This window comes from Lonchura striata, chromosome 3 (assembly GCF_046129695.1).
Source record: "Lonchura striata isolate bLonStr1 chromosome 3, bLonStr1.mat, whole genome shotgun sequence".
NCBI lineage: Eukaryota > Metazoa > Chordata > Aves > Passeriformes > Estrildidae > Lonchura > Lonchura striata.
The window spans coordinates 22,813,491-22,825,947 of record NC_134605.1 but is presented as its reverse complement, the minus strand read 5'-3'; the positions used below and the strand labels follow the sequence as shown (position 1 = coordinate 22,825,947).

General features: G+C 45.1%; 1 protein-coding gene across 1 annotated transcript; it reads right to left on the bottom strand.

Annotated features, from left to right (window-relative positions):
• Positions 1 to 6,041: 6,041 nt before the first annotated feature.
• Positions 6,042 to 11,770, bottom strand: CST7 (cystatin F). Its single transcript, XM_021540261.3, has 4 exons — positions 11,632 to 11,770; positions 7,113 to 7,285; positions 6,753 to 6,869; positions 6,042 to 6,294 (listed from the first exon to the last, which is right to left on the bottom strand). Exons 1-4 carry the CDS (start codon positions 11,705 to 11,707, stop codon positions 6,202 to 6,204), a joined length of 459 nt encoding a protein of 152 aa, XP_021395936.2. The 5' UTR covers positions 11,708 to 11,770; the 3' UTR covers positions 6,042 to 6,201.
• Positions 11,771 to 12,457: the final 687 nt, after the last annotated feature.

Below are 12,457 nucleotides of genomic sequence, written 5' to 3'. Positions count from 1 at the left end.
AAGCCTGGAAGGAAGAAGGGCCCAAAAAAGCTGCTTGATACTCAGGCATCACCTCCTCCAGGCCTCAGGAGTGATGCATCCCAATAGAGAGGAAGCTGGGCAAAAATGCCAGGAGGCTTTGTGTGGATGAACAGGGAGCTCCTAGGCAAACTCAGACACTAAAAGGAGGCCTATGGAAGTTGGAAGCAGGGGCTGTAGCCCGGCAGGAATACAGAGAGGTTGTCCAAGCAGCCAGGGAGGAGAGGAGATAAAGGTTAAGGTAAAGATAAAGGAGGGTAAGAGAAGATAAAGCTCTGAGAGAATTAAATGTGGCCAGGGACATCAAGGACAACAAGAAAAGCTGTTGCAGGTATGTGGGTGATAAAAAGGAGCACTAGAAAAAATGAGGACCCTTTCTGGAAGGAAAGGGAAGACCTGATTGCCTGAGACATGGCAAAGACTGAGGTGTTCAATGAGTTTTTTGCCCCCTTCTCCACCAGGAAGTGCTCCAGCCACACTGCCCAGGTTGCAGAAAGGAAAGGCAGGGACTGGGAGACTGAAGAATCACCCACTGTAGGAGATCACATTTTAGATCATCTGAGGAATGTGAAGGTGACAGGACCTGTTAAAATGCATCTATAGGTCCTGAGAGAACTGATGGATGAAGTCACTATCCATTGTATTTGAGGAGTTGTGGAAGTCCAGTTAAGCTTCCACCAAGTAGAAAAGGGGGAAATAACCCCTATTTTAAAAAAGGGAAGAAAGGAAGACCTGGGGAACTGCAGCCTGTCAGTCTCACCTCTGTGCCTGGCAGGATCACAGAGAAGAGAGATTGGAACCTGTTATTCAGAGAAGTTGTGGATGCCCCACACTTGGAAATGTTCAAGGCCAGGCTGGAGGGAGCTCTGAGCAACCCAGTCACGGGAAGTATCCCTGATGATCTTTGAGGTCCCTTCCAACCTAAAGTATACTATGATTTTAAATAAGAGGTTTTGCATCTTGAAGAACTAAAGGGGTTGTTTCAGCAGCTGTGTGATTTAGTGCATTAATACTTTGGAATTGAAGTTTTTGCTGCTCTCTCCTTTTCTGCCACTGGGTGACAATCCAACCTAAACTTACATTATTGCTGCATTTCTTCACCTTTGGAAAGGAAAGAGATTTGCTATAAATATATAAGGAAAAACACCAGAAAAGGGGAAGGTGATGCTAAAAATGTCACCTGATTTCAATGGCTTTCTCCTCTTCTATTAATGGAAGGCTATGCAAATGAAAATTACTCTTCCCTGTCAGTGCCTCTGTCACCTTCTTCTGTGTTACTGCCAGGCTGCAGCAGTCCTGTGGCAAGTAGCTCCTGGCTGCTGGTCAGGCTGACTTGTTCCTGTACAGGCCAGGGGCTTCTCTTTTTGGTAAAACCTAGTCCAGGGCAGGCTGCTTCAGCACCAGCTAGTTAACACTGCTCTGCCAGCCCTTGCAGCTGTTTGTCCTCTTCTGGTGGGATATAAAAGTTAAACTTGATGGAATCTCAAGTTGGGGTTGAAAAAGCAAATATGCTGTGATGATTCTTTTTAGCTGATACTTTGGCACCCTTGGAGCAAGCACAGCTTGTTTCTTGGTACACAGTTTTCACTAGTGATTTATGTGCCAAAGTATTTCACCAAGTAACCTTTGGACAGAGTACAGTTCTTAGTTTATTTTTTAAGGGTACTGCAGACTGACTGGACTTGTACCCCACAAGCTCCTTCTATTTGTACAGGCTGGACAGACAGGCTTTATTCAGTCTGAGAGATTAGATCTCTGAAGACTGTAAAGTCCCAACTGTAGTGGATGGCACAATGCTAAGCAACAAACTTTGCATGGTGACAGACTGCTTAACTAGGCCAGGTGTTCCATTTCTCATAAGAACCATAACACTTCATTTTAGCTGGCTCCCATTCCTGCTGCTGTGCTGGATCCTGATAATCCATCCATGGTATGCAGAAGTGAGGGGGTCTGTAGAAAAACACAGATGAAACAGGTTGATTGACACACAGGTCTCATTATTCACCATGAGGGGTGCTTAGGAACAGTATTTTTCTAGAAACTCTTTTTCTAAAAAAATTTCTAATCTTTGATTGGCTTTCAAATGCAAGAGTAAAGCAGCAGCACTAAAATGACTGTGGAATAAACAAACTGGCATAAAGTCCTCTTGATGCTCCTGTGAGGACTGGTTTTACAGGCTCATTCCACTTCCACAGAGGCTGAGTCAGTGGCGTGTTGATTTCAGATGGGTGGTGACACACCTGCCTTGAGCAAGGAGAAACCTGGAACGCGTCAGGCTTGGAAAAAGCCAGCCAGTCTTCTCTTTTGATGATATGAGTGCAGGAATGTGACACCTCTGCAGCTCTGAGGCTGCCTCTTTTCTTGTGTGAGAAGTCTTACTTGGATGCAAGAGCATTTACAGAGGTATCCAGAAGTCTTGTCAGAGCATAATTGTCTTCTGGTGGCAGAAGAAAGGGGCTGTGGTTCCCTAAAAAAGGAGGAAGTCCTCTTCACGTAACTCCCAGAGAAGCCTGAGGCTGCTTCCTGTGTCTTACCAAGTTTCTTTTGGGATAGACTATGGTATATGAGAGAATGTTGCCGTGTCTCCTTAAAGGCCTGCAGAAACTTTTGATTTGATGTAAAGCCCTGCAATAAAACTATCCGAGGAAAGAAACTGAGCTGGAGTACACCACAGCTGTGCATTTAAAAAATGTGCTTTGTTTTGCCTTGTTGGTGGAATAGATGTTTCTGCAGGGCACAAAGTATCAAGATTTTGCTGAAAGTATTTTAAATGTTACTCCACAGTTAATTGCCCTGTTTCTTGTCTGGAGCAAACTTCTGTACTAGAGCTGCTGGAACGTAACTGTTTTGCCCCTGACACTTTTATGAAAAGGTTGATTTCTCAGTGTGAACAGCTGATGAAAGTGATTGCAAAGCCTTAGCATAAATCTGATTCCTTGAAATTGGTGTCTGCTTTGTGCCAGTAAAAACTTTGCAAGTGAGATAATGACCTCTTAAGCTTCTGGGTCTGTCTGCTCTGTGATCACAACAGGGATCTGATGATGCTCACACTTGGGCCTTCTCATCTAGCCTGCTTACAAACTGTGCTGCAAAAGAATGAGCACAGGAGGCAGCTGATATTTGCTAATGTGCTAATTTTTTTGAGGCAGGGACTGAAAAATTTAGCAGTAAGTTATTGTAGTTAGCTGTATGTGGAAGGCTTTTTCCTCATAGTCAGCAGCTGTCCTGTCTCCTTATCTGTCTGCTGCCAGCTAAACCTTGTGTTTGTTCCATGGAGCTGTGACTCCCCCAGCTCTCAGTGGACTCTCAAAGTCAGTCAGGTTGTGAAACTGGGTGCATCTGGTACAGGCAGAGCTCCCAGGTCCTTCATGTAGAGCTGCTGATGTCAAGAGAATGCAAAGTGGGAAGTCTCTCAGTCAGCAATGCTTTATATTTTGCTGGCAGGCAGTTTGTTTCCTGTGGAATTTAAAAAGTGGGAGTATAAGAGGAAATATTTGCAGAGCAGAGTTTTTGAGCAAACTCAGATCTGCATTTGAGGATCACTGGCCACTTTGAAGCTCTGGTAAAACTCAGGTTGTGGTTGTCCACAGCTCTTAATGTCACTGCTGGGATTGTTCCTTTTTTTTCTTCAGCATACAGACCTGGCAGAAACAAGTTCTCCTTCTCACCTGATGCCCTAAATATTTACTAAAAATATTATTGAATTGCCATTGTAACCTGAAATAGATGTCAGAGACCCAGCAAAGTCTGCAAGGGTATGAACTCCTCAGAGTGAATTGGTGAACTGTTAACCTTGGTGTAAGTTGTAGCCAAGATGCAGAGGGCAGAGACACTGGCTTTCTGACTGCTGCATGTCATTGTGTTGAAGTGGTATTTAGCTGCAGTTCTTTAGGTCAGTGTCCTTCTCTTTAATTACCCAAATCCTTCCTGACTGAAGTGCTCTGGAGTGATACAAAGAGCTCACTTGCCTTTAGCTCTGCTTTTTTCATTGGTGCTGATGAAAGCTCTGTTACCATAGCTGAGGGGATGACAGGTACTACAATTCCTGTATGGCTTTCTTATTGTAAAGCACATTGGAATTACATGTCACAGTGAACACTTGGATGCAGCTTTGAACATAAGGATGATCTGTCTTTCTCAGCAGGAGCTTGTCTGTTTAGATAGAGAGGTCTGAACAGTCAGGCTGGATTTTCCTTGGGAGAACAGCAAAGGCCTGTTGGGTTTGTCAGCCTTCATGGTGCCAAGTTCACCTGGCTTTAACTTTTGTTGCTCTGACAAATGGAGAATTGGCATGGTGAGGTGACTGAGATGAAGCACTGTGTGTCAGGGGCTTGGAGAGTTGCACGGGGGACACTGTTGTATGACATGCTCACTGCATGCATGCATCTCTGCACAGACCTGAAGTGACAGCATGCTGCCTGCTCGCCCCCTTGGTGGCATGTGAGAGGCAAATGACATCTGTTCCTGAACACCAGGCTGTCCTGCTGGCTGAAGGAAGGAACATGGATCTGCCCAGCTTGTTTTGGCCCAGACTGTCTAAAGCTGACAGCCTGGTTGGAAGCCCTTGGCATTGTGTGAAGTGTGCAACTGAAGGAGAAGAGGGCTTGAGACCATTCCTAACCCCTCTGAATGCAAAGAGCAGCTTTGCCTGGCTTCTCTTGCTCTCCTACAAACGTAGCTGTGGCTTGGCTTTCCTGCTTTGTGGACAGCACCAGCCACCATCGTTGCCTTTCTTTCTCCTTGTCTTTGGCACCAGGCTGTTGGTGATGGCTGAATGTAGCATCACATTACATCCTCTTGTGGCCCTTCTGGAGCTTTATTTAGAGCACTGCTGCTTTTTTTTTTTTTTTTTTTTTTCTGTTCCCAGCTAAGACACTGGTGTTCCCAAAGATAAGATGCAGCGCAGCTGCCTCTCCAGCACTGGATGCTGAATTTGAGCTCTGCTGAGCCACCTGTTCATCACAAGTGATGTTTCTGAAACAGAACTTGAGATTTGCCCAACTTTGGGATTACTTGGAGCAAATACTCAGTTGTACTAGTAATACCATCTGTCTTAACATCCACAGACCTTGGCTTAGAGCCGCTTACTGACCTTTCTTGACTTAATAGTTGTTAAAAGGGCTGAAAGAGGGAGTGTTAGTGCTAATGGGAGTCACAATATTGCTGCAGAAAGCAAAAACTTTCAGAAAAAAAGAATATTTATGAAAAAAAAACCCTGCTTTTGTGGCTTAGATCATGGCCCTGCCCATTTAGAAGTGCTGGTCTGTGTATGACTGATCATGGGCTCAGACTTTATGGCTGTTTTAAGGGAGCAGCTACTCAAATCCTTCCTAATAGGGACCTTAGTCCACTGTAAGCAATAATTAACCCATGGATGAAGAGTGAAGACTTGAAGGAATGGTGGATGCCAACCTGGAGAAGACCATCATTGTGCTGAATCTGAATATAAGCTGTGGTCTGCCAGAGATTAAATGCTGTATATTAACCTGAATGGAACTATGCTATTTAACCTCAGGATTATTATTTGGCATTATGATTAAATTTATTAGCCTTGGCATTTGCAGTGATGCCCTTTCACAGTGTAGCTTAGCTTTTGATTAAAGTGGAAGCACTTGTTGGACTGTGTAATTTTTGGGATGTCTGAGTTTCAAGACATCCTTTTCCATACTTCTATCTTAAAAAAAGAACAGCTCTCTCTCCTGCCTTCCTGACAGATGTGTCTGATCATTTCCCTGGCACTGGAAAATCTTAAAACCTGCATGTGTGTGTGTATACCCAGGCAAACCACCCCACTGTTGTAAAGCCTTCCTAGGTGTTGTATTCATACGTGCTGTGGTTTACATTTGTTTCCATCATGGGTTTGTGAAAGTTCGTCACAAAACAAGTGCAACAGAGCTTCCTGGGAATGCTTGGAAATTCAGCCAGAGGATGGATGGTGAATGAATGACAAATGTCCATGTGCAGTTTAGTTTTGGAAAAACAGATACACAACTGCATAGCAAGACATTCAGTCAAGGCAGGCCTTGTCTTTTGAGTGTTTTTTTTTCTCAGGGAAAAAACAACCATGTGCTTTGAAAGAAAAGCTCTGTGCAGTTCTGTACAGCTGTTCCCCACTTCAGTATTGAACTCAGCAGTCCAGGCAAGGAAAAACTCAGGGTGGGGGATCCTTTGTAAGTCAGGCTCTCATGGGGAAAGGTCTTGGTGACAGTGGGCAACAGGGATATGCACTTCATGTGTCCAAGGTGTTATCCAGACCTCAAAATAGCATCTCAACATCTGTGAATAAAAGGGAAATAGGTGAGAAAGTTCAGGTGTCTGCTGGTGATCTCAGCATTGCAGGCTTGATGGGGCAGGAGAAAACAGCATCCTTTTGTCTGCCCACTTTATCCTAGGAAAAGTACTGTTTGCTAAGTAATCCTGTCTAGTGGGAAAGCCTGGGTAAAGTGTTTCCCACCCAGAAAATCTATTTAGCACCTACTCAATTTCTGCACAGTGATCTCAGTCACTCAGGAATATGGGATAGGTGGATGTGTCTGGTTCAACTCCTTGCAGACAGGAGCTGGCCCTGGATGCATGAAAGGCAATAACCTGGCCTCACCCCAGCTGGCTCTGCAGAGGAGAGGCTGGTACTCATATGAAGACATGGCAGAGCTGGTCTAAAAGGGATTGTACAGCTAGAGATGACCAAGAATTCCCTGCAGTTCTTGCACACCCCAAATAATTTGAACACATACCTGTTGCAGGTTTTTTTCCCTCTGGAAGTGACAGCTGTCCAGGCTGGAGTGATCCCTCTTCTCACACACGGTGCGTTTGATTTCCACGTGAAGCATGTACTTCAGCCCTCTGACTATCTAGAGAAAGCAGTTTCCTCCCTTAGAGTGAGGGCAGGGGGAAAAGATGCCAAAACTGGCTAGGAATCAAGTGCTACACTTGAGAACTGTGTGTCACCTACACAGAGCCCTCCTGTGTAGCAGTGCTGTAGGGGACAGTTTTAGCAGCCCCGAGGAAGATCAGGGATGTTGTGTCTTGGATATGCCATAGGAGGGTCAGTTAGAAGAAGATTTGGAGAACCATCAGGAGTTTGCTGCTCTTACCTGTACCATGGCTTTCTTTATCTGTGATTCCTTAAACAGAAAGAGGTCATTGGAGCTGTTGTTGTATCTGTAGACCCCAAAGCGAGCAGCCTTGCGGACTGTGGGGTTGTTGGTGTTCACTGGGACAGGAAAGCCAGGTCTTATGGTTGAGTGGGGTGGTGTTACATATGTACCTGAAACAACACAAAACATCAGGGTAAAACACATCAGGGGCGATGAAAGGGTGCGAATTTCAGCCCTCTGAACCAATGCTAAACTCTTTTACTTGTCCAAATGCATTTGTACTTCAGAAGGTTTCTGCTCCCATCCGTTACAAAGTAGTTTTTGTTTATGTGTCTGAAATGGTGAAACAGTCCTAGGAAATGAAGTGACATAAAGAGATGCTGCCCGGAGTGAAAGCAGAGCTCAAAGTTACTTAGAAGAAGCCATAGTATCACAAATATTATTTAAATGTCTCTGGTGCAACTCCTGGTTTATAAAAGGACCAACTTGGAAACTGCTTTTAAAGATAGGTCATGTTGCTCAGAGTGCAGTATAGTTTTGATAACATAACAAACACTAGCTCAGGAGTCCTGCTGCTCTTAATTTGCATATCTTATCTTACAGATACAGGTTTTTATCCCACACACCACCCTTAAACCTTTGATGGCATCTTGAGATTTTTATGTTAGAAGGATTCAGGTGTTCAGAAGAAATTCTTCACTGAAAGGGTGATAAGACACTGGTACACGTTTAATCCCTAGAGGTTTTCAAGTCCAGGCTGGGTGGGGCTTTGAGCAACCTGGTCTAGTGGAAGGTGTAGAAGGTGAGCCACCTGGTCTGTGGCAGGGGGATTGGAAGTAGATGGTCTTTAAGGTCCCTACCAACCCAAACAATTCTAAGATTACCAAGGTCATGGAGTGGAGAAGCAAGGTGTGTAGGAAATGGAAATTGGGAAGTGTGGGGAGTTAATCCATGACCTTTCATGTTAGAGCAGTTCATAGGACAATTTACTGTATATTTTTATTTGCTTGTGTCACTCTTCCCCCATGCACCACTTATTTTTCAATCATTTAAAAGAAGCTCAGAGCTTACGGTTTATGTCATTATTTCACCCCCTTTTACACTTCCATTCCTCTAAATTTTCCCACTTCTGAAATCCAAGAAGAGGAAAAAACCCCCAATCCTGCAGAAGGTGCCCTCCACCCACTGCTAATGCCAAAGGCTGCCAGTGCAGGAGGTGACCCTGTGTGCGTGCAGGCAGTGAGCCTGTGTGTGCTTGTGCACACAGATGTACACACAGAGGTTGTACTAAATCTGCTGTGAAAGTCAAGCTTTTTATCACCTCTAGCTTTTTTTTCACAAATAGATCTCTCACCCACAGCCAGCTGCACAGAGCATAGGCTGTGTACTTAAGCCAGTTTGCAGGGGCAGCTTGATGGTCCAATATCTATTTAAAAAAAAAAAAAACAAAAACAAAAAAAAACAACTAGCATTACGTGCCATCATCAGCACAGAAGGTGACAAAAATTTATCTCACATGTTGCTTATGCACATGCTACTTATACTGCCACATCCTTCTCACAGGTGTTAATTGTTGCACCCACTTGTAACAGTACTCAGGGTTTTACACCTTGACCTGCAAAGGACTCAATTCCATGCCCCTCCTCAACCCAAGGATGTCCAACTCCATCTCTCTTCCTGGCTGATACCCCAACTACCTTAATGACCCCCATATTTTCTTGCAGGTGGGAGCTGAGAGACCCAGGCCATGTGCTGGAGAGGAGCAGATGTTCTGCAGGTGGCTTTGTGTCTGGTGTGGAGGTGATGAGCTTTCCTGTGCCATGCCTGGAGGTGATGAGCTTTCCTGTGCCATGCCTCTGATCTGTGTTGGCACTATGGGTGTGCAGCCAGTGCTGGGCAAGGGTTGTGGTGTTTCTTCACCCAACAGCCCAGAATCCACTTATAGGTCCCAAGACTGTTCTCTATGGGATGGTGTCTTCTCACTGCAGCAAGGGTAGGATTTGAGAGTCACAGAAGCTTGTGACCTTCAGCCTTGGGCTGAAGGTGTTTCTCAGGCAAGCACATCTTACTCTGTGCTCATCTCGTGGGTAAAACTTTTCACAAGCATTTAAGGCACTGGCATCCACAGGTGATTGAGGGGAGCCAGGCAGGACCTGTTTGCAGGCAGAAATGAAGCTCAAGGCAGAGCAGGGCCTTGGTTTGCTCACAAGGCCAGCTGTCCTCCTCAGAAATGCCATGTTTTTCCTGTGCCATCAAGCAACCCAACAGCTATAGGGACCAGTTTTTTCCTGAGCTCAGCTAGCAACTGGGACATTCTGCCAGGCTGAGAGCAGGCTGCTGCCTTGGGCTCTTCTTGCTGCTCCCCTACACCTTGCTTGAATATCTGTTCTCATACCTGTTGGAAAGTCAGGATTTGCAGTGGTGGGGGTGTTGACATCAGATACTGTTCTTTGTAGAGGGGGGTGGTAACCACAGCCTCTTTCAATCTTAATACAAAGTCTTTTTGTGGCTTTTGAGAACCCTCAACACTTCTTGAGTCATGGTGATGTCTTTTATAGGCATGGGGTGAATGAGACTGGCGGAAAGAACACTGTGTGGATGGGAAGAAAACTATTATTCAAACCAAGAGTCAGAGTCCGAGAGCCCTTGTTTCTGACTCCAGTGCCTGGGAGATCCAGCAGTATCACACATGGCCAGACCTCTGAAATGTATCACCTGGAGAGGTGAGCAGGCTGGACAGGGGTTGTAGACAGGTAGACTCAATATACCATGTGTTGTAAGCAGGGCATAAGTTATAGGTTATATTTTCCCCCAATTTTTCCCCCAGCTTTCACTAAGGGCAACTGGGCATTTTACCTCATTCACTTGTTGCAACTTGGTTTTGAAAATTATTCATACCAGAGCAAAGTGGGTATAAAATCTACTGAGCCATTGTGGGAGATTTTTATGCCACTGTTTTCCTCTGGGGACTCGGATTCCTTAAGGCTAGGATTTGGTTTTCTTTGTGTGCTTTCATTCCCATTTAAGGTGGTCACTGCATGGCAAACACACGGGTCTGAAGTCACTTTTACTGTTTGGAATAGTTTGCAGTACTTTTTCCAAACCTCAGAGACTCTCTGGTGTGAGGTACCTGTAGTTCTGGTTTTCTCACTGCAGCCTTTTCATCCCTGGCTTGGCTTGAGTGCCATTACCTAAAAATTGGAATTTGTGTAAGGCAATGGCTCCATTCCAGACACAAGGCAGACTTGGCTCAGAGGGTCAAATAGCACTGCAAGGCTCTAGGAATACCAGCATTCCTGAAACATCCAGGCCTGTGTGGGAGCAGGGGCACAACATAACTTGGCCAGGCACCTAAAATATTCAAAGGCCACAAGTGTGTGATCTCATTATCTGAGCAGACAACTCTTGCTGCTCTAGTGAAAGATGCTTAGGACCAGAGTATTCATGTTCAGAGCCCATCCTTGATCCTGGACTTGGAAATCCAGGAGAGAGATGAAAGATGGAGGGAGATGGAAAGAGAGAAATGGAAAAGCCAGCCCTCTTCCTGCTCCATCTGTTGGGCAATAGTAGGGTTAGATGCTTTTCTTGCTCAAAATTAACAAGAAGCCATCTGTTATTAAGCAAACAAGGGCTTTTTTTGCAGATATGAGCTGAATGTTGTATTAAGAGGCTCCTTCTTGGGCTTCCTTCCTTGAGGATTGCTTTGGGGACCTTGTTCCTGCAGTATGAGAGAGCAATCCTGTGTGTGCTCCCTTCCAGGCTGCAGTGAAAGAAATTAGCTGATTGCAACAGGTTGATTTTTTTTCCCCACACCAGATACTTTGAAAACCTCCTCCCCATTTCTCCCTCCTTTAAAAGCTTCCTCCCCCAGCAAGGCTAGGGCTTTATCTTTACATTTAAGAAGTGGCAGAGTTCCTGCATGCCTCTGCAGCCCCCAAAGGAAACCACAGCAGAAACAAAAAGCTACTGGCTAAACAAACACCATCCCTGAGTTCTTTCCATATATGTGAACCAAAGTAATACTGAAATATATTCAGTAGTACTGAACCAAAACCTTCAGAGAAAAACACTCATGTCTGCAGCTCCTATTCTAAAGATTTAAGACCAGCTGCAATCAAGAGAGTTCCCTTGCTCAGCAAAAAAAATAAATGAAACAGGTTAATGCTTCATTAAAAGTCAGCTAATCTGCACTCAAGTGTCCATCTGTACTTAGCAGTCAGATTGTTACCCGCAGCTTTTAGATTTAATAATCAAGGTCACACAGAGTTTAAACACTGACGGATGAGTTAAAACCATAAATTGACTTTAAAACCCCTAAATGATATCCCTGGATAGCATGGTTCACTACACAAGGAGAAAGTCTTTTGAGCAGTTGGGTTTTCAGCTGCAGCCTGAACCCTGCAGTGCTGAGCCAGCCTGGGCAGCAGTTGGAAAAAGGCTATTTACCAGAGCATTACGTAGCAGCACTCACAGAAACTACAACACAAGGCAAACAGCAATTATTTTCCATTCTTACCACCTGAAGTCCCAGTGAAGCTCCAGAGTGCCAAACAGAAAAATGCAGTGAAGCTGCAGGAGAAGTTCACTGCCATCTCCACCACCCAGAAGAGGAGCCCAACAGCCAGAGGAGTAACTGTCCTGCTTCCTGCCAGAGAAGTGCTTCTGTGACTGCTCTTATTGGCTTGTGGGGAAGAAAAGAAAACACCCTAAAACCCCCTGAATCGTCACAGCTCTGATGCAGACTTTGTTTCCTGCTGATGACCACATACCTCGAAGCCCAGCCACAAAGCTGTGGCTTGGTGATAGCAGCACCAGTCTTGCATGAGACAGGGACTTTTGCTTTGTGATCCTCAAGGACTGGGCAGAAGTGTGGACAGATACGTGTGATACAGCACTGGAAAGGGGTGTGGGGGTGAGGAGAGTTATGGTCATGTGCTTTAAGAATCATGGGGAAACTTCATACCTAAGAAATAGGCAATGAGCCCTGGGGACGTGGCTCTTGGCTTGCATTTGTGCATCTCTGTGGACACATGACAGAGATGATGGGTCCAGTGTCTTGCTTCCCCTGATGTGGAGATGTGGGGTTTGGGTGAGGAGACAGGGAGGTTTTGGGGGTACCTACCCAAGGGGGCTGTGTGGAACAAAACCTGTAAGGAAAACATTTTGGGTTTGGTGGTAGAGGAGAGCATCACACATCTATAAAAGGTGTTATGACAACAGGAAAGGGTGGCATTAGAGAAGATCAGTTTTTTTCTATGTGATATCTAGAAAGAAGAGAAACATGGGGAGAGGGGTATTTTGTCTCTCTGTGGCTTGCAGAGCTTATCAGCTCTGTGGTTGGA

Coding starts and splice junctions, on each gene's coding strand:
- CST7 (XM_021540261.3), bottom strand. CDS start 11,707: ATGGCAGTGAACTTCTCCTGCAGCTTCACTGCATTTTTCTGTTTGGCA. Junction 7,286..11,631: donor CTTCACTGGGACTTCAGGTG/GTAAGAATGGAA, acceptor GTGTTGTTTCAG/GTACATATGTAACACCACCC. Junction 6,295..6,752: donor GGGAAAAAAACCTGCAACAG/GTATGTGTTCAA, acceptor TTTTATTCACAG/ATGTTGAGATGCTATTTTGA.